The 26476-nt window shown below is 41.7% G+C and overlaps 1 protein-coding gene across 4 annotated transcripts in view; it reads left to right on the top strand.

Annotated features, from left to right (window-relative positions):
• KIF26B (kinesin family member 26B) overlaps positions 1-26476 on the top strand; it is a 270354-nt gene that overhangs the window by 94253 nt on the left and 149625 nt on the right. For all 4 annotated transcript variants that reach the window (XM_081905777.1, XM_081905776.1, XM_081905778.1 and 1 more), the window contains one exon: positions 20101-20267. In XM_081905777.1, the coding sequence (XP_081761903.1) occupies positions 20101-20267 (167 nt within the window). The remainder of the gene's footprint in view (positions 1-20100; positions 20268-26476) is intronic.

The following is a 26476-nucleotide window of genomic DNA, read 5'->3' as shown; positions in this document are numbered from 1 at the left end:
AGACTGCCGGTCATGCTTAAGGTCACTAGGAGTTCTCGGCTGAACATCTGTAACCTTGATTCATAAAGAGAAAGGGAGAGAGAGAGAGAGACAGGAAGAGAGAAAAGAAGAAGAAACCTCTGTTTTAATCATTCAAGTCTCCTCATGTAGATAAGCCTGCACTTTTAATAAATATTTTAAAAGAATACTAGGTGATCTACATTTGAAAGGAAAATAATAATCAAAAGAGTGACCTTTTCTAATGCAGGAAATACTGAATTTCTGAATATGCTCTAGCAAATTAAAGCTCTAGTATTCATGTAAATGTTTTATATTGAACAGCTTATCCTGTTCTTTTGTGCATACTGCATTCTGAATGCTTAATATTCAAAATTAATATATGAAGAGACTGAACTGTAGCAGACAGAATTTGTCTGCCAGATAGCCGGAGGTAACCAATATTTATGACTTCTAGAATATATGCATACACACACACACACACACACAGGGTAAGTGTAGGACGGTTGACAAATTAAAGGGAAAAATAACCACCTTGCTTTTGATTGATTAAATTCATATTTTAGTACAAGCACAAGACAGCACAAGATAAATAATGAATTACTAGACTAGACTTGATAAGACTGGGCAAGAAAACACCAAAACCTTTATCATTTGAAATCCTTACTCATTTATCCTAGTACAGAAATCTGCTAATGTTTCAGCTCAGAGGTGCCAATGTGGGCCCCAGACTGTGGGTGCCCAGCGGCATGTGTGTTCAACTCAGTCTCCAGCTTCCACTGCCACTGCTCTTTGCCACCACTGCGGCTGGGCCAGGGCCTCTGCCATGGGGTCTCTGCAGCTGTGGACACAACAGGGGCAGATATGGATATGGTGCTCTGCCACCCCACCCCTGCCACAGCTACCAGGCCAAGACCTCGGCTACGAGGCCTCCACTGAGGCCCGCCACAGCTGCAGGTGCACCCTGGAAGCACGTCCGTAACAGGCCCAAACAGAGGACCTGGAGCGGAGGTGGAGGCCCTGGCCCAGTCACCACTGTGGTGCCAGAGAGCCAGCAAAGGTAAGGCAGCTGACGGCGGGCGAGACTGAGCAGTATGCGCATGATGTGATGGCCAGATACCCACAGTAGAAATCTTGTGGGTGTCCAGGGCCCCCCAAAGATGGCACCAGTGCTTTAGCTGATTTCCACTGACCAGGTAGCATGAATAATAAGAGGCTGGTGCTATTGTAAGGTCCTTTACTCCAACACCTGTAAACCTCTGGTAGGGATACCCCTTTCATTGGGGAGAGAGAGACAGACAGCTCAGGTAGCTGCTGCTGGAGAATGCCAGTGAGATGTTGGAGGACACGGTTTTGTGGACTCTCTAGCAAGCCTCCTGCCCTCGTGTACCAAGGATGACATTGCCTTGTCTCTAGTGTTGCAGTATGAATTATCTGTAAATAGATTTATTTATTTTTGCTGAGGGGATGGGATATTTTCTTTCCTGAGGTGCCCTGACATCTGAGAAACTATGGAGGTTTAAACAAACTTCTGTCCCATTTATGGCTAGGTGACTCCCGGTACAATAATGTGGTGTTACCGTGCGCTCTGCCTTCCATCATGGTGTTCTGTTGCACCTGTAGTGGTTTAGTCCTGCTGGCCACATGACCTGGAAAGCTGTCTGTGCACAATTGCTGGCTCCCTTGGCCTGAAAGCAAGATGAGGACCACAACCCCATAGTCGCCTTTGACTGGACTTAACCGTCCAGGGGTCCTTTACCTTTACCTAATGTGCTAGACAGACTTAATCTAAAGCCAAACCAATGTCTTCAGTCATGGCAACCCCCATCCCCCCCAAAAAAAACCTTATTTAAAATAAAACTTGAATGCAGGTCATAGAGTTCAAAGAAAGCACTTTCCCTATATTATGGAATTCAGATAACGCTATAGAAAACTGCATAAACATATTTCAGAATCTGCTGTAGTAGGCGATGGAATGAATTCATTCTGTTTGGTCCTATTCAGAGCATGTCATGAAAATATTATTGGTAACGTTCCTACAGTAGTGTATCTTAACCAAGACCGTGCTGCAGCATATTTGCCAGATTCAAATTTCAGAAAAAAACTGCAGGCACAAAATAGAATTATGATATTTGAGAAGTGATACCAGTCACCTTTTAAATTACCTATGCGCCCCCTAGGCTTGTGCATTTTGGGGAGGTAAGGAGGTAAGGTAAGGCAGCCCTGTTTCGGGAAGCTTTTAATGTTTAATAGATTATTGTATTTTAATGTTGAAAGCCGCCCAGAGTAGCTGGGGAGACCCAGCCAGATGGGCAGGGTATAAATAATAAATTATTACATTATTATATAAAGGTAAGATGCAGCTGTCCTTATCCATGAACCCCTTCCCATGAATAGTAGTAGGCTTTATATGTGAATGGGATGAATGTGTAACGTGGCTCCTTCTTTCATATCTGTTTGACCCTAGTCATTAACCAGAGAAGAAGCAACTGCATGAGTTTGCTTTCTCTCCCTCTTGGAAAGGATTCTGCCCTAACCACTCATTGCTATTGGGTTATGGAAGCAAAGGGGAAGAACACCCTGGCACCTCCACCAGCAAAGCAAGGAAATTGTACTCTGTAGTTGTGCTGCCGCTGTCCAGACAATAATAACCCCAAGGGAAAATCAGCCTCGCCACAGCAGGATGCCACTTCCTATTGACACGTCCCCACGTCATTCTGGCATTGTCAAATTGTTCTCCCTCCTCACTTTTCTGTATCCTCCCCTCCATTTGCCCACCTTGGCTTTTTTGCTTGTTTGTCTATAAGCCCAAGTCTCTCTGTGTGTGTTTTAAACTGATGTGAGTTTGAAAAGTGAGATAAAATATATTAAACTGAAATTAATAGATTGGAAGTGCTGGATTAAGATCTGTTTCAGTTTTCTGATAAATCAAGAAGATTTTCATTCAGATATATACCTAGGAAGCCATTCAGACCAACAAAGCTATTTGCCTTGGCTGAGCAGCATGGCCAGTTAAAAGCCTACAGCTTAAAATGCAGCTTTCCATATCCAGACTTCTTCCTCTGAATGTCACTGATGAACATTTGAAAGGTCTATAGTTTATTTGCTTAATCCAATGATGATTTTGGGGTGGGATTAGATGTTAAACCAGGAGATTAAGTTGTTGTTCTCATATAAAGAAGGTCTCTGGGATTTTTTTCCAAGGTGGGGAAAGGGCCTTTGTTACCTGCTGTCTTACCTGGTGACCTTGTCAGTTACCACAGGTGCCTACACCCTGGGTAATAATAATCCTAAATGCCTTGAAGCAGTGTTAGTGGCTGAAGCTTAACTGAAGCTCTTGATTATCTCCCGAGAATTGTATTGCACTTCGGAGGCCGCTTTAAACATTGGCAGAGACCAGCTCATCTGTACCAAGTTTGTACTGGAAAGAAAAGTCAGCAGTAGGAGACACCTGGCCAGTTAGTGGATAGTAATTAGGGTACCAGAGAAAGAAGAGCGTAAAAAAAGGCTTGGTGAAGTGGTGGATTTAGCGATGAATAAAACTCTCAGCAGAGAAACAAAAACCTGTGACCTTAATACTACCCACTACTAATACCAGCTAATGTGGAATGTGTCCATAGCTTTTCTTGTCCAAAGAAGAGTTTCTGTTTATTTATAGAGGATGAGCTTGCTCCTATAGTGCTGTGGTTATTTCTGTCTCAATTCATGTGTTGACTCAAACGAAGGTACATTCATTCCCCCAATGATACAAACAGGTATGTACCCCTGGTTTCACAAACTCAGCCATTACCCTTCTATGTTCTGGCTGATTTTTGACTATAGAATGTCCTCCCTATGGAGGCTTGCCTGCCACCTGCTCTGGTGTCATCTAGGCTACCTGGTAACTTTTGATTTTACCAGGCCTTTTAATTGGGTCTGTCTGTAGAGTTTAGATTTGGTGCTTTCTTTAGATTTGCTGCATTTGATATGCTGTTTGTATGCCTTTTAATTTATTTGGTACTTCTGTTGTTGTTGGTGGTGGTAAGCCACTCTTGGAATCTGTTTGAAGAGTAAGGTATAAATCCCCATAAAAGATAAGTAAATAAAAATGAATAATGTTCCCATATACTTTTTCATCTCATACTCATGTCCAGTGCTTCACATGGGATGTATTCTGAATGTGTTTGCCCTTGGCTAGAATAAACACACTTGACAAATTTAAGTGATGGTGACCTTTTCCATTTTGTTTCACCACCATTTAATCTGCATTTTGTCAATGTGTGTTCCTTTCACTATATGTTCCTGAGGTTTTTGGATGTCCCTATTCTTATCCAGACCAAGGAGGATGTTCCCTGATTGTCCACACGTTATTTTGCTGTTCTGAATCTGCTAGTTGAAGTACAGTCGTACCTTGGAAGTCAAATGGAATCCGTTCTGGAAGTCCGTTCGACTTCCAAAATGTTCAGAAACCAAATCACTGTTTCTGATTGGCGGCAAGAGGCTCCTGCAGCCAATCAGAAGCTACGGAAGCCACATCAGATATTTGGGTTCCAAAAGAATGTTCACAAACCAGAACAATCACTTCCAGGTTTGCGGCGTTCAGGAGCCAAACTGTCCTCATTCCAGGGCGTCCAGGATCCAAGGTACGACTGTACCCTCAACACAAAACAGGTATTTCTAATGCAATCTGCATTCCTACAATGAGAATATAGCCCACAATATACAATTTACACTGAACTAGCTTTCATGCTCGTCAAGAAATTTACTGTGCAAGTAAACACTTAAATTAAATTGTTGCAGGAATGAACTAAAGTTGAAGTCAGTGCCACTTCTGCAATTAATACGAATTAGATCCGATTAGTAGAATTTAGTCATTGCCTCTGATAACACGTTTCTTTGCCATCAAATCTAGATTGTGCTGGAATGTTTTTAATTACATCTATTGTAAATCTGTTCCATATTCCCAGTTGGCCAATTAATTTAATCTTCTTGTTTGTTCATGGAAATATATAAGAGTATCAATTCAGGAGAAATACATGGGTATGAAAAGACTCTAAGAACAGCTTTCAAACACTGCTTTTCTTAGGAACAGACATAAATGCAAATTACTACCCTACAGATTTAGTTTATACAGTGACTTGCAGCACTCCAGTGACTGGAAATTGCATATACCCCATAATCAAATTATAAGTAGGAACGGAAAATATTTATGAAACAAAATGCATGAAGTGTAATGGTTGATGATGTTACTTGTGTGTAAGTGATTAACATGTATGTTTTTAAAAATATAAATAGCTACAGGGAAGCAGAATCATGCCCAGGGAGTGAGGGACATCCCAAGATCTGTGTGCATGCTCAGATGCACATGTAGCGAGCTTGGTTCATTTCAGTGGTAGAAGGTGGGCCATTGTGGATGGAAGAGCTCAATGTGGCCCCTGCTCTGCATTGCTGAATTGCAGTGACTTAAGTTTAAGAATAGCAGCAAAACATAACCCTGTGGAAATTGCCTTTTAGATATTCTCACAGAACTGAATGGGTTATATTCTCATGCTTAGATTACTGCAGTTACTCTATGTGGGGCTACCCTTGGGGTTGTTCCAGAGGTTGCAGCTGGCGCAGAACGTGGCAGCTAGGTCGCTTGTGGGGGCAAACTACCACCAGTGTAAAGCACCTCGTTTTCAGGATTTGCAGTGGATGCCAGTTTGCTATTGGGCCTAGTTCAAGGTGTTGGTACTAAGTCCCAATACAGCTAGGGACCAAGTTATTTGAGAGACAGCCTTATCTTCTCAGCAGTCTGCAGGGAGAGTCTCTCTTGCAAGTTCCAAAGATCTCAGAAGCTTTCTCTGCAGTAGCTTTACCACAAGTGTCAACTTGTTAGGGTTTTAGCCTTGTTTGAAATGTATTGGTTGTTTTTGTATTTTCAATTATTTTATGTATAAATTGCATTGAGATTTAGAATGTGATTAGTAAATAAATATATTGTAATAATAGTAGTGGATATCTCAGAGTCACTTTTCTACAGAACCCAAGCCCACGTGAACTGTCACTATGGCAATCTGAAAGGAAAAGCACCTTCCTAGGACTGGTGAGTTAATCTTGCAGTCTGGGTTTCTTTCTTGCTTTTTTCTTGATTTGAAAATATATGTGACTTACTACAAATACCTCCTTGCAAGTGTACTCCTAAATTAGTTTTTCATACACATTTAACTTTGGAGTTTTACATCTGTAGACACTTAGAAGAATCTTGGGCTGGGGTGAAATTATCCAAAATACTTAATTTGCTTTTTCAAAGGAGAAACCAAACTAGCCAGCTCTAGGATTGTTCCCCCTGCCTGCTTCTGATTGCTGCTACTGAAGTGGTATACTGACTGATGTGCCCCAGGGCAACATCACAAAACATGACATTATGCTGGCACTGCAGGTGGATGTGTGCCAGCAACAAATGTTCAGAATTGGATTGCTAAAGCATCTCAATTTCACCTAAAGTCGGTGCAATGTTGGCTCCTGCTGGAGTGCTTTGAGTATTGAACTGTAAATCACTTAAACATTTTCCCTTTTTGCATCTTCTTCTTGTGCTGGCTATCGAGGACTCCTTTGCTTTGAGTCTTTTAATCAGTGAACAATAAATTCCAGTTGAGAGAATTGAGTCAGTCTCCTTAATGTTCCCAGCAGGCCCAGTGCCCTAAGGGAGAAAGCAGGAATGCAACATGTCTGGCATTCAGATGTTTTAGTGAAGATAGATTATGATGGTCTGTGCAGATATAAACAGGAAAGCTTGCATACAGTGCAATAAGACCATGTTCTCCATTTAAATTAAAGGCAGTATCAGTTTCAACTAATCTAGTGTTTGGTTGCCACAGTGCTATTACAATTTTCCTGGATGTGTGTATAGACAAATTATTTACTGGAATTGGAGGTGCCTGTTTTTTGTTCCTGCTGAGCCTCAGTCAGTGCTGCTGCTTTCTGAGCCCAGCCCATAATAACACAGGAGTACTAAATGGCCTTGACACAACATATCTAAGAAACTGCCTCTACTTGTGGCTCATTGTGAACTGTAATGCCATAGTCTGTCTCAAGTCTAAATCTGTGTTGCAAATTGGGATGGAAGGAACATGCAGATAAAATGTTTGGTGGCTACTTCTAATGCTGGTGCTGGTTGTCAGTTCAGATTGATTGACCCAGATGTGTAAGTACTTTCTTGAATCTGAAGTAAAAGGGAACGCTCTGGAGCAAGGCCATAACTACAGCCGGGCAATATATTGATATATCGCCCAAAACTGGTTTGAAGTCCATATTGTGATATCGGTCTCATAATGTTTAACCTGGTAATATATCACGAATCATGATGTGTGTGTGTGCTGTGCAAAAACCACAACACAGGAAAAACCATGAAGCCAGACAATGCCTCTACACAGCTACATACTTAATCCATACATCATGATATATCAGTATATCACAATGTTTAGCTGGTGATGTATCACAATGTTGAAAACCTTCTACTGCTGCAAGCAGTGACAGCTACCAGTTAGATCATGAAATTACCTGCCCCCTATGAGACACATAAAGGTTTGGTTTCTGGGAAATTTGTGAAAGCTGTGGGCCAGATTGAAGATATTGTGTCTCATTCTGGCCTTTCAGGCATCACATTGGAGCTGTCCAACAGTGTCAGCAGTCAGTAGGCCTAGTGTTGAACAGTATACAAGCTATCCAGAAAGTAGCTAGACTAGGAGCGGGTATATGGAGGTTATTGCATCAGTTTTCCAGGCAGCAAATAAGGATGTAAATGCACACCCTGACTTCCCCACTCTGGTATAATCGTGGGGTTCTAATCCTGACTATATTTAGGGTTATAATTCCTTGTAATAAGTAGGACTCATACATGGGGTTGGACTAAATGACTCTATGATTCTATGGGATTCTTTGTGCTGCCAAGTGAGCTTTGTGCCATTGAGACTGAGCTTTTCTTCAGGCTCAGTGTCATCTCCATTCTAGATGACTCAGTGGTGATTGTAGGACATTGAGATTCAGAGTGCCTCCATTTGGGGCATATTGGGTATCCCACTCCTTCTGCTTTCTTGGGGTTCACTGTCCGGAGGTTTGCTCCACAGAAGCCCCAATGGTAATAGTGATATCCTCCACTATAAAAAAAAGAGAAAAGAAGTCCTGCATTCTGAGTCATATGGTACGTAAAGACACAATATATGTATAACTGGGATTCTGACGCCCCCAATTGTTCACGTTTCTTTTGTCTGCACTTCCAGGAATATATTGCTTGTAGACATCATTTTTTGGCCGGGAGGGGAATTATCCTGTCCGTTGATCTTAATGAGGGGAAACATAACAAAAGTACCCTGAGGTTTAAGTGGATTTGAGATATTAACTAAGTGCCTTTGGCATTAGAAATGTTAGTAGAAGGGAAAACTAAGTTTGCTGACCTGCAGAGCAACATCTGGTGGAGGGAGAGGGAACACGTGTGGAATAAAAATGCAATCCTGTGCATGTTTACTCAGAAGTAAATCCAATGATTTCTAATGGGGCTTACTCCCTTGTAAGTGCCTTTAGGATTGCAGCCAAAAGTACTAATTAAAACTGAGCAGGTACCTGAAACTTGGCAGTTTTCCTCAGGAAAGCAATATGTGCCTAATGACTTCATTTTTGTGTGTAAGATATGATGAATATCCAGCTCTGGGAATGGTGAAGAGGGAGCTCTTTTCTGCTCATTGGAGTTAATACAGGAAAAAAATTAGGGAATAAACCTTCACTGTTTTCTGCATTAAGCTGCTGTCTTTTCACAAGGCTGTTTTGAACCCAGAGAACAGCAATTTTCTTCCTGCCACTCTCGCTGTGGCAGAAGTTTGTCATATATCTTTTAAATAAAGACTAATGATGCAGTTTAAAATGTTGCCTGTATGAAGAGACGCTAGTTCTTTATATTGCTTACTATCTTACTGGAGATTAGAAGGAAGCTGTTCCCTGACTCAGTCGTGCCATTTAAGAAGAGGCTACACATTGACACACTTGGGTAGCTCTTGGTGCCATTCCTGTCAGCAGGGAAGCGATAGGTCAATGGCTTACAGATTGCTTCTTGTGATGTGGCAGCAGTTACAGTAAGATCTCAACTTCTTACAATGCCCTGACGCTACTAGCTGACAGCTTATGTGCAGATAAGTGAAATACCTAATTATATATTAAAATACTTTAGACAAAAGTTGTGCAAGTCAGTGTGACTGTTCTGAAGGCATTTCATATTGAACAGCATCAGTGGTTGTTCAGAATTGCTGCCTCTAAAGAGAAGGGTGGTGATGGAGGTGATATAGAAGCTGTAAGCTGTAAGTATATCTTATTTAATGGTTTGCTTTTTAAATCTGCCCTATCCCCAAATGAAGGTCCATTAGAGGGCATTTAAAACAGTTAATCATGAATTTATTTTTTAAATGTACAATGCATATAAAAATTGCACTGACTTGCTTTTCTGGAAGCTCAAAATAACGAACAACTGAATAACTAGAAAAACACACAATAAAACAGAGCAATATAAAAACAGTGACAAATATTTTCTCCATATCCAGCCTTGATTACTAAGTAAAAAATAAAAGCTTTGGAAAGTTTGTCAAGCTGTGGTAATGCTAGGGATATGATAATGGCAATCAACTTTTGGGGGTGTATAATTAAACCGTAGAAGTATACATCTAAAAATAGAAAGCATAAATGCAGTAAGCTAATGTTTGCAAATATGTGTATCATACAGGTACAGTTGTTGAGGAACAAGGGATAACTGAAGTTGTCAGCTGAGTGTAGTCAGTGGGAAGGCCCATGTAGCCTATGTTACAAATAGAGCCAAAGCTATCTCCTTGGCGATCTTGCGATTCTTCTTCACCGATGGGGCCCTTCATATCCCATCGGCGTTGAAAGTCTTCAAGGCCAAGGTGATTCCAACAATTGCTTATGCCATCTCAATTTGGGGGACTTTTGTCAATCTATCTCACCTAGAAGTTATTCAAAATCAGTTTTTAAGAGGGATACTGAAACTGCCCAACTGTGTAAGTAATACAGCGTTACGCATGGAACTTAACACTGTATCCCTGGAAAACGCTCTGTGGAAGCACATACTTTGTCACTGGTTATCTCTATGGCACAATCTCCCAAACTTGTACTTGATACAATGTATGTGGAGAGATGATTTCCAGAGCCCATGGGTTAAAAATTTATAGCTGAAAATTACGACAATGGGAATCTCCCCATCCAAATTACTAGAGCAGGACATAGTTCCAGCTAAAAGAACAGTAACCTGTAAACTAGAGGAGATGGACTTGCAGCAGAAAATGGTCTTGGGCAATGGTACCTGCTCACCTCTAAACCTTGGTTTATTACCCCTCTTAAGGCTCCCAAACTATTTGAATTCCTTAACTTCTTCGGCTCATAGATATGCCTTTGTAAAGGCAAGATTCAACACCTTCCCATCGAACGTGCTGAGAAATAGATTCTCCAATGGACAGATATCGCTCTTATGTGATTGTAATTGTGGGGCACCGGAATCGTTGCATCACATAATTCTTGATTGTGCTTTTCACTTATCGGCCAGGAGCAAGTTTCTTGCTCAATATCTTAAGGGAATTGCCGATGATACTACTGAAGCCAAACTGAGATATCTATTAAATGATGATGACCCCCTAAGATCACTCATGGTTGCCAGATTCTTGATCAGCGTCCTATCCCTAAAGAAGAGAAACGGACTCTTGTGTGGCTCGGATAATCGCTTTAAACCATGATCTATGTTTTAGGATGTAATTAGATGACATCACCATTGATGTCTTCTATTAATTTATGAGCAGAGGGCGATGTTTATGTTACAAATTTATTGTAATGTATGATGTTGGTCTTTTGTTTTTGTTTTGCTTTGGTTCTTGTCTGTTTTTTTCTAAGTTTTGGCGGTTTTAAATTTGGAGGTTCAAGTACATTATGGTGGTATGGGAAACTGTCGTGTGACGGGCCAATGGCCGTAATAAAGATCAATCCAATGTAGTCAGTGGGTTTACTGACATGTAATGTGTGAAACAGCTTTACATCTCTAGGGGGGAACAGCTCCACAATTGTGGAGAGACTCATACTGATTCACACCCTTGATTTAGACTAAGTTTGTCCATGCCCACCTATCAGGGTCTGATGAAACATTCCACTTTCCACTTTCCAATATCTATCATTCTATTAGGCAAACGCTAATGATCATATGTTTGCCCTCTTAGCACCCCCATGCTAGATAGCAGGTCTAGTGTTGCTAACTGCATAGTGAGGACAACTGAGAAATGTTAGAGAGCGGTGGTGGCTTACCTTTGGCCCTCCAGAGATTGACGGACTACAACTCCCATCACCTTTGACTGGCTAGGGCTGATGGCAGCTGACAACATCCGGAGGGCCACAGGTTAGCTACCCTCATTAGGTAACCCCTCATCAAGACGGTTTAAAAGCAACTGTGTACAACTCTAAAAGAATGATATTTTGTTCATGGTTTGAGCATTGTAACTCATGCACATTCTGCATCATTTCAGCTCTTAGCATGATCATCATCACCATTACAGAGCATATGGTGTCCTGATTAGAGAAAACTCACACGTCTGTATTGTTCATCACTTCCAAGGAAAGTTATTTCTGCTTTAAATTCTTGTTATTTATTTTATTGAATTCTGGAACAGAGGGGCAAGGGATTAAGGGTTCATGGGATATGCTTACTTAAAGAAGGTGTCACTGGTACTATTTGTGTACTGACATTTTGCTTACTTACTATTCCTCCGAAAATCCAATAGACTTTTAATAAAAGCACAAGAAAGTCACCGAGACAACAAAGGCAAAAAATTTAATCAGTGGTTTTGAAAGTATGGAATCCTTATTGATCTGGCAGACACAAAGCCGTTAGCTACATCAGATATTCTGAGCAGGGACAGAATGAGCTGTGGAGAGGGATTTGATATGCAGTAGCAAGCCTTGTATTTGACCCCTACATGTTGATTAACTTGGTGCAAAATAAAGGGCCCTGTACAGTGGTACCTAGGGTTACATACGCTTCAGGTTACAGACTCAGCTAACCCAGAAAGAGTACCTTGGGTTAAGAACTTTGCTTCAGGGTGAGAACAGAAATCGTGTGACGGCAGCAGCGGCAGGCCCCATTAGCTAAACTGGTGCTTCAGGTTAAGAACAGTTTCAGGTTAAGAACGGACCTCCGGAATGAATTAAGTTCTTAACCTGAGGTACCACTGAATACAGAGCCAACCTGTACACGGTGTGTAAATGTGTAACTCTCTTCACACAGCTGATCAATGCATAGGAGGCCAGAACATAGCCATCAGGTTCAAACCTGATTCTTCCCTCAAGTGTAGATTCTAGCCCTATTCAGAGTGTTTAGAGTGCATATGTGTTAGGAAATCATAGTTTCTTTACAAAAATGTAATTTCTATAGCTATACAGCTTAGGTAATTGTGAGAATGAAGAAATTGCATTTATAGAACTGATGAAAAGCAATTTGTTTATAGAGTCTAGGTTAAAACTCTGCAGAGTCAGAGCTATTTTATTATTAAGGCCTGCTGCTGAAGCCCCACAGTGTTCTTCTTTCAAAAGGTGTTAGAAAATAATTCATCCAATTCCTGTCCAATTTGAACCTCTGCTTGGGAGGGAAGGCAGGGGGGAGTCTGAGCCCAGGAAAGCAGCCTCAAAATGATAACAACTGGAGGCTTTTCCACACAGTCTATCTAAATAGAATAGGGAAAGGGGGAATCTGGTTGATTTTTAAGTGAGCCTACCTAATTTACACTTCTCAAGCAAACATGCGAACTGAAACACAGCTATTCTAGGAAATTCACACATCTCTGAATTTTTGGGATGCAGTTCTCCAATTTAATAAAATGTACACATATGTGAGAAGAAGTACCACAGCTTTGTGTCCCCTGCATTCCTGCTCCCCTCTAGGACCGCTTGCACCTTCACATTAATAACCTGGACCATTAGTCTGGGTTGTTCCTCTGTGGGTTGTACAACTCACAAAACCAATTGCAAATGGAAAAACCTGTGTGACAGGTAAGGATGGAATGATCATGTCAATTCTGGTTCCCTCAGTTTCTCATTTTCCCAATCTTAAATTACGTTCTCCACACTTTGCAGCCAATTGCAGCATGAAAATTTCAGTGAATATTTTAAATGCAGTTTTGACTAATGTAGCCTTTTTTGCAAATGCTAAATTCCGCAAATGGCAAATTCTGTTTTCCCTAACAAAATGCATTTTTGTATGTTATTTTTGCCAATGTATATTTATTTTTGTGTACACTCCCCCCCTAATATATTCATTTGTGTAAACATTGGTTGGAGAACTGCATTGCAAAATTCAGATACGGGTGTATTTCAAATGATAGCTGTGTTTTGGTTTGCATATTGTTTCTGAAAAAGCAAAATTGATAGGTTCTCCTTTAAATGTGTACTGAATTGAATTTCTCCTCCATCCCTAGCTACAGGAGAAGTTGAAATACTTTTATGGCCATGTGAATAACAGTCTGAAGATGGTGGGAACGAATAAATCATGAGTGTTTAATCCACCCGCTTACATTGATCAAATTCTGCTTCCATTAGAAGAAACCTGTGTGCATTAAAGATTTAGTTATTTCTGGAGTGGGGTGCAAAGTAAGTGGAGAGAAAAGTTTTTTCTTACTGAATTATTTTGAAGAACGGGAGGTTCAAAAGAAACTATTATCATTTATTTGCTCATCTTTATTCCAAGTGGTGCACATGGATTTTGCAAGATGTACTAGCCAGACCTAGGCGTGATATAATTTCCAAGAGAAAATGATATTGTTTTCAGGCTTTCGCATCCCCTGTGACATTACACAGCCGTCTGGAAGGAAAAGTAGGAGGGTGACCACCTCCACTTGCACTTCATGTGCTTGTATGAAGCTAGGACTTGCATATCTCCATGCAGAGGTATGCAATCTCTAGATTGAATAGAGAATAAGGGGAGCTTACACATGTTGCTGCTGTTGTTTTTTAATTGCCTTCCACATGGGACAAGATGATGTACAACATATAGAAGCTAAAAAAGTTACAAAACAGCAAAAACGTTAACAAAAATATGGGTTTAATAACTGATCTTACAACTCAGTTTCCCAAAAACATTGGTTTAGTCCAAAACTTCTATGAAAAGTGAGGTTTGATTCTCATATTGAAAATAGTAGCTTCATGTAAAAATGCATAGTGAGGAGAAACAAGTAATTTCCTAGGATCGTTTAACTTGGCTCCCATTTGAGGGCATCTGCTTGAGCTGATGAAAAGCAATAATCTGAAATGCTTTCCTGAGGTGGCTTTATGTCAAATACGCAGGTGTGAGGTGATAGTTTCAGTCACTAGGTGGGCAACATAACATTTGAAATCAACCTGCTATGCCGAGGAGAGAACGATACTTTTCAGCCTATTTCTCCCTAAAGTGTGCATTTTTAAAAACCGAAACTACACCACCAAATTCAAAGAAGGGTGTAATCAGAATGATAGCAGCATTCCAATTTGCATGTAAATCTGAGACCAACGGATTAGGTTGGTTCGCTTTAAATTTTGCAACAAAGTTCTTCTCTCCTTTGCTTCCCATCACATGAACAGAGTCACTCAGGCATACAGCTCATTGCACTCAGTTCTGAGTGAGGTTACTGATTTCATGTTGCTGTCTCACGGATTGACGATATTGTCAGGTGTGTGGGTGTGCGCTTTCCCCAGCAATTTTCTATGCCAGGGATCAAACCTAAAATCTCTCATTTCCTAAATCTGTACTGACCTGTGGCTCCGTGTGAATCCTCTTTAGTCCTCTTCCATATGGCTGGGTCTGTGAGGAAAAAGAGGTGTAAAAGGGGGCATGGCTCTAAGACACACAAATGCCCTTTGTGGATCTTTTTTCTCTCTGGTCTTATGGCTGTGTGTTTGTTCTTCCCATCCCCACCCTTTCTATTCAAAATTCTTGTTCCTGTAAGGATTCCGCACCACCATCAAAGGTATGCATTCGCTCGTAGAGACCACATTCACATCTCTTCTGGTGGGACTCAGACCAGCATCTCCTGTATCCCATTGCATCTATCATTCTTCCTTATCCATGTGGACACCTTCCCTTTCCCTTGCAAAAGGTTGGCTTGTTCCCCTCCATTTGACGCCAATATATGTGCATTGCATTCACTATCATTAGCTATGTGCATGTGGTCATTGACATCCCAGCAGGACTCAAAAACACTTCTTTTGAGAAACCACTGTCGTCTCCATGCGTATCTCTTGACTGCTGGGCCGTGGGATGCCTCTGTCAGTAGCATTGCTGTGGTTTCTACCTGAGAGCCCACTAGTGTATTGTGTGTGTGTGAAAAGATTGTATGTGTACTTTAAGGGTGGAGACCCTCAGGCACAGGTGCCAATTAAGATCTTCCAGGATTCAAATCCCTACTCAGCCATGAAGCTCACTGGGTGACCTTAGACTAGTCACCACCTCTCACTTTAACCTTGTTATGAAGAAAAAGTGGGGAGGGACAGAACTATGTTGCTTTCCTGAACTCCTTGGAGGAAAGGTGGAATATAAATAGAATAATGGAACAACCAATTGCCCTAAATGGGGAAAATATTATGTTCAAGTTGTTAGCTATAACTCCATAAATAACAGCTTTAATTATTTTAAATAATGTTTCTAGACCTCACTGCTGCAGAGAAAAATCTCAAAAACATGACGGTGCCGTATAAAGCTTTCCAAAGTACCAAGTACCTAAATGTAGCCACTTGGGGGTGCTGTGATGGTGACAGGTTTTAGGCCTCTATTACTGCAAGGTCAAACTGCTTTAGATGAGGGACAGAGGCACTTATTTTATGTCAGGAGAGGTAGGATATGACTGGGGTCAAGTTGAGCCAAATGCTGGAAACAAATAATGCAAAGTTATTCTCAAAAAAGCATTGAGATTTCTTGTTTCACATATTACTTATTTTGCCACCTTGGTTGTGACCTGTTGTTAATACATTGCTGCTTACTAATGATACCTGTCATCAAATTATATTATAAAAACCCCAGCGACTATTTATTTTTTTGCAGATCTGTTTAGCAGTGTCTGCCTGCTTCAAAAAAATTCGCTGTACCCAGTCATCCCACAGGATCTTAAAAGAAACCAATGTTCAATGACTGCTATTGTCAAGCTGGAAGGGAATAGGTGGAGAAAGGGCGTGTGGTTTTTATACTTCACACAAGACAGAACAAGGAATGTGAATTTGGGAAGAACATATGTGTTGTCCACAAGCACTTAGAAGTGTTTGTTATTATTATTGTTATAGAGCATGAAAGAATTGCATTCTGTTATGTTTTGTCTATGGTTGCTGATCTAGGCAGTGATGTGCTGCCGATACATTAACAAAGGCCCCACTCAAAACTTATCCCATTAACCTATTCTAAATCTTTGCACACAAAGAATGAGCTTGCTGGCGGAACACATGGGTGAGGGAATAGAGAAACTATTTGTCTGATTTCCTTTTTGAACTGCAGCATGCTTTCAGAACAATATCAGAAGACTGAGCAACTCTTTTATGAAAAGTCTGTGCGTGTGTATTTTGCTGTTCTATTTTCCACAGAGTGAGAGGAGAATATGGGCACACTTTTCTCTTGGTTTAGACTGACTCTTGGGCACTGAAGTATAATGCAGTATAATGTTTTCAAGCTAATTTGCAGAAATTATAGACTATTCCTTCTGGGGAAAATTTGCAGTCCAGTGCCTGGTTCTCTATTTACTCATATTAAGCATTCACACAAACACAATCCTTATTTCCTGTGGCATCTATAAATGTCACTTAAGTCAACCTAACATGCATTTGTCTCACTGTGGATAAAGCTTGTTTCTGTGTGCTGCACAAAGCCAAATAGCAAAGTCCACACTTGTGGCTAAATAGTTCCTAATTTTAATCCTTCTTTGTGGAATCCCAATAAAAGCTGTGTAATATTGCTTAGCTCATCTGTGGGAATTGCTGTTGAGAGTATGTCATGTGGCACTTCAGCTTGCAATAGTGATAAGTCAGCTTGTTTGCAGCTTGACTTATCTGTTCCATTGTTCAATGGGAAGATATGTCAGTTCTTGATCTTTTGTGTGAACAGATTCATTTTTTAACGGTGACCTCAGTTGAATTAGATGAGAGGAAGAATGCAGGATATGTACCATGGCCAATCAGTCCTAGTAACCTCTTTCCCTTCCTCAGAGGAGGAAATATTTTTTCATTCTGTTTAGTAATTCCCACTGTGGACTGATTGCTGCAGCAATAGTAATAGGTCTTTGAACCCCATGAGCCTGGACCACTACACCACTGGTCTAAAACAACAGCAACACAAAAGTACTGGGTATCAGGACAGAAAGGCGTGTTCAGTGTACGGTTGGTTTGAGATTTACTTGGAAATGCAATCCACGGAAAGCAAGGCAACTGTTTTCTATGTAAATATATACAGGCAGCCCACCTCCCCACCCCCCGTATATGGGGGGTTACATTCCAAGGCACTGTGTGCATTGGTGAAATTACTTATAATTGAAACCCATTGAAAAAGCCTGAAACACCCCTTCTCCACTCCAGTTTCGCCCTTTTAGTGGCATTTCAGTGACCTCTTTATGACATATCCAGGTCACTTCCAGGTATACAGTGCAATAAACGTATACACGGTTGTGCGCATATTGAATGCACATAAATGGGAGGCTACTTGTACTGTAAACCACCTTGTGATCATTGGATGATGGGTGGTGTCAGAGCTGCCCAAGATCCCAGCTCACAGAGGACCAACGCCAGTTCTTGTTATATACAAAAGTCTTTATTAAGGTTCAGTTTCGATTCCAAAGCCGCGGTGCGCAGCTCTACGTCTCAACCCTAGACCGCTGAAGCTCCGTCTAAATCTCCTCCCCCCAGACACCAGTTCAAGACCCTAGCCTTGCTCCACCTCTTCCTTTGCTCCTTTCTCCTCTGGGTCCGTCTGCCCGCCGGGGTGTTGCCCTTTCTGGACTCTTCTGATGCTGAAGAGTCCCCGGATTCTTCCCCCTGCCTCCGGTGTGCTTTAGGACCTGGCTCCCAATCCTCGCTCCCAGCTGTCCCGCGCGCCTGTGCATTTGAACTTGGCGCGCGCGCCCAGCCGGCAACTTTCCTCCTGACCGTTACGCTGCTTCTGTCACTGCTTCCCCCTTCGGGGGGGCTCGCTGGATCTGACTTCCCCTCTGTTCCCTCACTCAGCGATAGGGGCGTGGTCAGCCCTGACTCATCCTCTCTTTCCCCTGGAGGGGAAGCCGGTCCTGACACATGGGACTCTTCCCCCCCGCTACGCTCTGGTGGGGAAACTGGTCCCAATCTCCAGCTGCTGCTTTGGGAGTCACCGCTGGTCCCTTGCTTCTGGTGCATCCCTCCCGGGACCCCACTTGCTCTGGCTATCGGTGCTCCCTTCTGGGAATCTTCCGAATCACTGGACAGACTCATGGACTCTCTTCCCCCACTGTCATCCTCACCTACGCTGCCCTCGGATTGTTCTCCTTCGCTCTCCGCTTCCTCTTTCCCCTGTGCCTCTGCTCCTGAACCCCTGACAGGTGGTATATCACTTCAACGAATAATAAGTAAGGACGCAGATGGTGCTGTGGGTTAAACCACAGAGCCTAGGACTTGCCAATCAGAAGGTCGGCGGTTTGAATCGCCGTGATGAGGTGAGCTCCTGCTGCTCGGTCCCTGCTCCTGCCAACCTAGCAGTTCAAACCATGTCAAAGTGCAAGTAGATAAATAGGTACCGCTCTGGCGGGAAGGTAAAACGGCGTTTCTGTGCGCTGCTCTGATTCACCAGAAGAGGTTTAGTCATGCTGGCCACATGACCCGGAAGCTGTATGCCGGCTCCCTTGGCCAATAAAGCGAGATGAGCGCTGTAACCCCAGAGTTGGCCACGACTGGACCTAATGGTCAGAGGTCCCTTGACTTTTACCTTAAGTAAGTGTAGGATGAAGGTACAAGTAGGTCATGGTAGTAGTAAAAGGAGGGAGCTGATAATAAGAGTGCCTCCCCCCCCCAAAAAAAGTGGACCTGATAAGAAACAGAAAGTATTTTGGCATATAGATGAGAATATACTAGCCTGCTTTGCCAGGGCTCTGGTCACCTGTCAGGTTTAAGATATTCAGGATGTCAGATTGCCTGAATCAGTGAGAGGATGCCAAACCTTTTACTAAACAGGCACATGAGGTTCAACAAATGGGTAACACCTGGCCTTGTAAGAAAATATATTGTCTATTAAGCATCTGGTGCACAACTACATAACAAATCAACCAGGAAATAAATGCTACCATAGACCTGGCCAAGTACGGGAAGTGCTTATTATTTTTTTTAACCTTGCATTCTGGTCTGAAAAGCCAGTCACTTTTTAAGTAGCATAAATATAAATTGCAGGCAATTTTGGTTTTGAGGGGGGAAATTGGGGGTGGTGCTGGGGAGAAAGAGGTGCAAATGGGACAGATGCTGACAATGCCATTTGACATGTATGAGAAAGGTTTATGTTAACCAGCATTTTACAGGACTGTATGGGGTTTTTTTTAGATTCAATTACTTTTGATTATTTTTTTATCCCATAAGAAATTGCAGGCAGTAATATGAAAAATACACATTAACATCTTGCTTGAGTCAGAGTCACATCTCTTAAATGCTTGGAATACATGGAGATGCCTGATACATCTGATTCTCAAGAACCTATTTTGACTTGCATTATGCACAGCTACGTTGCCACACTGGCGAATGTTTGTACAGATTTCCTTTAATAAGTAGGCTTTGACTAATGCCTCAGAGTTCCCCACTGTGCTCAAATGAAGCAAGGATAATGGTTTACACTTTCTCCTCCAAACAGAAGGAACTCCAGAGCCATAAAGGAAACTTTCAATGTCAGGGGGTTATTTTATCTCATTACTTTTAATGGAAATGAGGTAAAGTCTTAGCCAAAGTGCCACAGAACTGGATTGCAGAGCCAATAAATGCATTTAAAAGGTCACAGAAGTGTGCTGAATGCGATACTCTTCTCCCTGCCTTCCAAAACATGTAGTGGTCAGGTGAAATAGCACCCAATGAGCCTGTACCTTTTCCCCCCTTTAGATTTCCCAGTTGATGACCGAGACTGGCCGAGAGGGATTGACTGAAGCTGCACTGAACCGCTACAATGCCGATAAACCCTCCTTGTACAGCTTACCTGCTTCCCAAAGCACCTGTGTTGCCAGTGACACGTCAACAGGCACCTCAGTGGCAGCTTCCTTTTTTGCCAGGTAAGATGGAAGTTTGCTTGTTCTCTGCAGCTCTGCATGAAGCACCTGGCAAGGAACTTTATGCCAAAGACTCGGGGCATGAGTATCCTCAGCCCAGATTTGCCATTTCCTCTGCTCTGCTACACTTCATGGGTGGTAGTCAATGACGTTACACTCAGAGTAGTGAAAAGGGGTGCCGGTACTGCTTATCCTTGAGTACCCCCTGAAAAAAGCACCAAACATGACTTAAGTTAGATCCAACAATGTCAATGGGTCCACTCAGTTGAATACCACCCAACTGGAAGATGTTTGCAGGGCAGGAAATGACGTCACATCTACTAATCATTTCCGAGGAGACTGGAGGAGATGTGGGGCTGCCATTCATTGTTGAACACATAGTTCTGGCATCTGGTGAAGAGACTTGAGATTCTCTTTCAAAGAATCTGAAAGACAGTGAATCATCAAACAAATAAACAAACAAACACTGAAGCACACACACAATTGTTTACAACTGAGGGTTATATGGATGCTAGTCAAGTACAGAGCTGGCTGGTCTTGGGTTAGTTAAAATGAGGGAGGCTGGGGTAAGAGATGAGTCTATACAATGAAGATACTATACTATTTATTCCCCATGCTACGGAGACTGAACTGGGCTCCACTAGAAGTTGGGCATTTAGTACCACCAGTCCCATACTGTGGAACACTCTTCCAGCAGAGAGTTGGCAGGCATCCTTTTGACTTTCAAACGTCTCTTGAAGGCCTTTTTATGCTAACAAGGCATACACAGATGTTAACATTGATTAACTGGGCACTTTAATTATATATTTTTATTGTTTTAAATTGTGTTTTATGTTTTATAGCTGCACACCGCCATGATATTTTATGATATGGCGGCATAGAAATACGTAAATAAATTAACCTATCGGTGTTTTGATAAGAGGCTGAATGTGAACATTGAACAGTAGGAGGGACAAGATGGCTCGGCTAAATAAGGCTTAGGCAAATCTTTTGGTTTCTTGCTCTCCAAAGAATGCATATCCTAACAGTATTTCATTGAAAAAACTACATCCAATGGCAAAATTGTGGGATGACTTGTCAAACTTTCATTAAGAAATAGGGGTAATTTTTGGACTCTCTTCACTTTCTCTCTCTCTTAATGAACTACATTTAAATTCACAATATACGACATAATAAGATGGGGGGGAGGATCCATTGGAATGTGTGTGGGAGAAAATTAACAACTCCTGTATAACACTCTGCTATTTCTAAAGCCCATTTCAGGGCTAGCAGACAGAGTGTCTTTTGTCAGTCTGAAAGATGTCTGTTTTCAGGCTTTTCAGAGTAAAAATGGTAGGTTTGATTTTTTTTAACTGACCCTCTAGCAGTTGAATATGGCTTTAATTTTAATTATAGCATTGGGCATTCAGCAGTTTTTAAAAAGGGAAACTGTATTACACCAAATTAGAGACTTATGTTGTACATTAAAGCCTTTTGTGGAATTCATCATTTTATTGGAGAAAGGACTAGAGAAATAAACAGCTATTGTCTCCTAATTTTCTTGACTAGATTGAATCAATAACTTCAAGTTAACCCACCATCAAGTAATGTTAACTTAAAAAAAGAAAAATGCTTCATAAGTGTTGGTTAGAGCTTTAGCTTTGATATTTACTTAGGCGTGAGCCAAGTCATGTAAATAAGCCTTCTGCTCCTTCAGGGCAAACAGAGACAATGTGCATTGGCAGCAAGTAACTTGAAATTGTTTACAGGTCTTTAAGCTTAGATTTTGCATTTTGCATGTTAGACAAGATGTTGGACAACATGCAGGGAATTTTCTGAACTTAATGAATACTGAATCTTATCCCTTTGTATTCAGCCTAAAATTATTGAAATGACTGCCAAGCCATTGTACTCATTCTGCTAAGTGCTTACACTGGAGTAGTTCCATTGATTTCCTGGAACTGAATTCTTGAAAACATACCTTCAGTGCTTTTTTCCCTATAAAAATTGTTTAGGGGTACTCTCATTTTCCTACTCGTATTGAACTACTGCTCCTCAATGAGGCCAAACTTAGATTCACAAAATGTTTAGGGGTATGCGTACCCCTGCATTCCCCCAGAAAAAAGCCCTGCATACCTCAATATGTTTAGGGCACAATGCATGCCCTAGTCCAGCTCCCTCCCTTTAAGTTTGGGGCAGGCAACTGTTGGCCTAATATTATGCAACCCTGGGCCAACTTTCATAAGCCTTCTACAATAATGATCTGTTTTTCCATGGCAGCCTGCTAGGTATAGAAGAAGAGAAGTGAGGGGTGTCAAAAACAAAGAGAAGTTAGTAGAAAGAGAAAGAAAATGAGGTGGCCCTGCCCACTTTTGGCTCTGTCCCTCCCACTACTGCTGGCTTTGGCCTTGCCCACAACTGGCATGTGGCCCTTCTGTATTCTGAAGAAATATAGAAAAACAGGTCAGCCCCACCTGCCTTAACTGATAAGCATCTCTGGGCTTAAGCAGAACCGTGATATTATTGTGACAACAACTTATCTAGAATAATACTCAGAAATAAAATTAGCTTCTCATGAACAATTTTCCAGCCACCAAGAGCAGAATTCTTTCAACTGATCAATTCACATGTTATTTGGGTGTGGGCATTAAAATATACCACTCCTGCTTTTGAAAGATGCTGGAGTGGCTGCGGTTCATGATTTTCCTCCAGTTGCCCCACCTGGCCTGATGATTCTCAGTTACAATGCCCTGGGAACTTCTGCTCTGCATATGCTGCTGAGTATACCAGCCAAGTGATTCCTTCCTACCAATGTCGCCAACCTGCTGAAATGAATGGATGCTACACAAGAGGGTGTTTGTTCACGAGGCTCCTGGAGGATAATAAATTTAAAAGGAATGTTGAAAAGTTTTCAGGCGATTTCACATGAGTCTGTGAAAAAGGGAGTCTGTTTTTTATTAAGCACTGAAACTCTACCACATGGTCACTTTCTCTTGTACACGAGTGGCCACAGCCTATCCTCAGCCATGCATGTTCCAGTATCCGCATGGAGAAACTAGACTATGCAGGAAGAGATAACACAGCCTAGCAGCTGGGAGCAATTTCTGCATTTCTGGCTGTGCTGTTTTCAGCAGCCATAATAGGTGGAACTGTTATGACTGTATCCATGTCATATTTCAATTTCTCACAATTATCAGTAGGATCTACTTATATGAGTGTAGAATAAATAACCTTGCTTTGTCAAGCTAGGCATACTAGTCCTAATAACATCAAGTTCTGGATTGTACAGGACAAATTTTAAAGTGACTAGAGAGGGTTTTTTAAAAAAATATTCCCCCAAGTCTGCTGGTATGGTTGATAGGCTAATGCAATAAACACTATTCTAGTCTATTTCCCCAATTCTACAAATACATCTGTAGAAGATGCTTGTCTGCAAAATTGAAGACTCCCGAGTCACCTGCTAATCATGGAGCTTAGGTGTTAAATGTTACCTCTCAGGATTGTAAAAATGAAAATTAAGAGCATTAATCTGATTCTTTGTGCAGTCATGGCTCAGTTAATTATACAAATCACCTCTGACCACATTGATATTTGCATACTAAAAATTAAGCAAATGATACATAGATGGTTTTATATGCTGATATGTTGACCATATAAAATATATTGATGCTTTTGTGTATCTGCATTGATAAAGACATCTGGAGTTGTCTCTGTTTTGTCCACCACTAGGCAGTCACAGATTCAAAAGCTCATGTGGGTCCAGTGTAAAAAGTACTAAACCTTACAGTTTACACCTGTAAAATCTGAATTGTAATCCTTTCATCTGATAATGCCTTTCCCATTTTGAAAATTACTGAATAAGACAGTAGTTAAAGCACAGCTGTAGAGTCTTTCTTTCTTTTTCTAAATTCCAGCCAAGATCTGCCATGTCGGCTGAGTACTGTTACAAGACTGCTAAAAGAACTAGTGTTTTCTTAAGACAGCAATTCATTCAGACAACCTTCCCCCAGCAATTAGTGGGTAAACATAAACACTGATGGCCACTTGAAACTGTAAAGGAACCTCTGTGTAACTTTGAGAAATTTAACATATGTCTAGTTGCTTTCAGTTTGGCTCAAGGGTATATGTCTATCCAGTATGGTTTTGCTTTATAACAAGACCACAGTATGCTGAGGGAATGGTAAAATGGCCATGCTGTTTGAATACATAGCTGGCTCTGCAACATACCACAGTTTATGGGATAATAAGTCTTTGTATCTATTGACTTGTGATGCTCATTTTGTAAAGGAAATCACTGGACTCTAAATCCAGTCAAATAGTTCTCCAGAAGGCATTGCTTCCTGGAACAATAAAATTTCAGTGAGACAAGAGACTGATGTTATTGACTGTTCATCTTCATAATCAGTGAAAATGAACTGACTGATTGGAAATACAAAAGAGAAAGACAAAAATCCTATACAAACATTTAAGTGACGGCTGGCGCTTCCATCGGGCAAATTTGCCTTAGGTGTCAGATGTAGCGGGTGGCAGATTAGCAACCTTGAGCTCACTGATCTTGCCAGTTGGCTCACCCATTCAGGTACTGCTGCCACCCATGTGACCCTGGCGGGGCTCTTCAAAGTGAATGTCATTCCTCCATGTAAGGCAGAGAGGAGTCGGAGACAGAAAGACTGCCGCCATCACCATCAAATTAGCAGCAGCATTTTTTTTTAATAGCAAGCAGGGGGGCAGGAGAAAGAGAACAGGATGGGGGAACAGTGGTAGAATTGCTTATACTGGATAGTGGGAGGGGACGTTTGAGGAATCACAGTGGTGATTACAGGCCCCACACCTTCTACTTCATCAGCCTTCCACATTAGAAGATGCACTTCATGGCTACATGCGTAGAAACAACTCGACTGAATGGTACTCTGAATGGGCAGTAGTGACAGGGCACACATTCAGAGAAATATATGAATGGGTGTGGGCTAATATATGGAAGATAGCAGGGACCAGTGGCATGATTACAACACTACCTTCCACAGGAAACAGCAGAAGAGAAGAGTTTGGATTTGATATTCCGCTTTATCATTACCTGAAGGAGTCTCGAAGTGCCTAACATTCTCCTTTCCCTTCCTCCCCCACAACAAACACTCTGTGAGGTGAGTGAGGCTGAGAGACTTCAAAGAAGTGTGACTGGCCCAAGGTCACCCAGCAGCTGCATGTGGAGGAGCGGAGACGCGAACCCGGTTCCCAAGATTACAAGTCTACCGCTCTTAACCACTACACCACACTGGCTCTCAGGACAGGACAAGAAGATATCCGTATACAGTCATACCATGTAGAACAAGGGCTATGGAAATTATGAAGCTGCATCAATTTCCCATTTAAACAAAGCTCAGAAGTGGCTGGACAGAGTAACTGTCTACTGCAGTCCACTTCATCAGATGCATCAAACTATCTCCTGAATGCAATTGGGCACAACCACAGAGTTGTTTGCCTAACATAACCTAGTTGGGGATGGAGCAGGAATGAGGTAGTGGGTGCTCTGGCATGCTAGCAGAGCCAATCTGGCACCCTTGCCGCTGTTGCTGTGCAGCCCCAAATCTCACAGCCACCTTCCACACCCACCCTGGACCCGTGTGAGCAGCAGCAATACTGGTGTCAGAATATTAGTTTTGAAAATCTGTCCCCCATTTGAGCCACTACTGGTGCCAAGTAACTTATCTGTTGCTTAATCTTCCCCACCAAGGGTAGGGAAAAAAAACCTAACCCGATTTATGATGCCCTATGAGGAAATATAGGATATAAATAAGCAAATAAGCAACTTGATGTGGAGAGGAAGAGTTGAGGCATGGACAGCAGTTAGATATTTGTCTTGGCTAGTAGATATTTATCTTGGCTAGCATGCTAAGAGCCACTTGGTGTGGAGTGTACTGCAGTGAGTGCCCCAAAATGCTTATGTACATATGTTTTTCAACAACTTTTTTTCTAGCAGGCAATAAAGTATGAGCATCTATCAGTCTAGGTTATCATCTGCAAAGCATGCTGTCAGCTCCAGAGTAGCCTTACTGCTATAAGGGAAACACCAAATTGCTAGTTTATATAGCTGCAATGCAAGACTTCACACACATGTGTTTGTTTGTTTGAGGATGGGCAAAAACAGAATTGACAAAGCTCAGTCAACATAAATGATGGGAATCTGGGGGCAAAGGCCTCCACTAAAATTTGCTTTGTTCACCTGTGAGAAGAGC

The sequence above is a fragment of the Podarcis melisellensis genome (assembly GCF_964234715.1).
Source record: "Podarcis melisellensis genome assembly, chromosome: 3".
NCBI classification, from domain to species: Eukaryota; Metazoa; Chordata; class Lepidosauria; order Squamata; family Lacertidae; genus Podarcis; species Podarcis melisellensis.
Note: the sequence above shows the minus strand (reverse complement) of the source record. Positions and strands in the feature narration are given on the sequence as shown.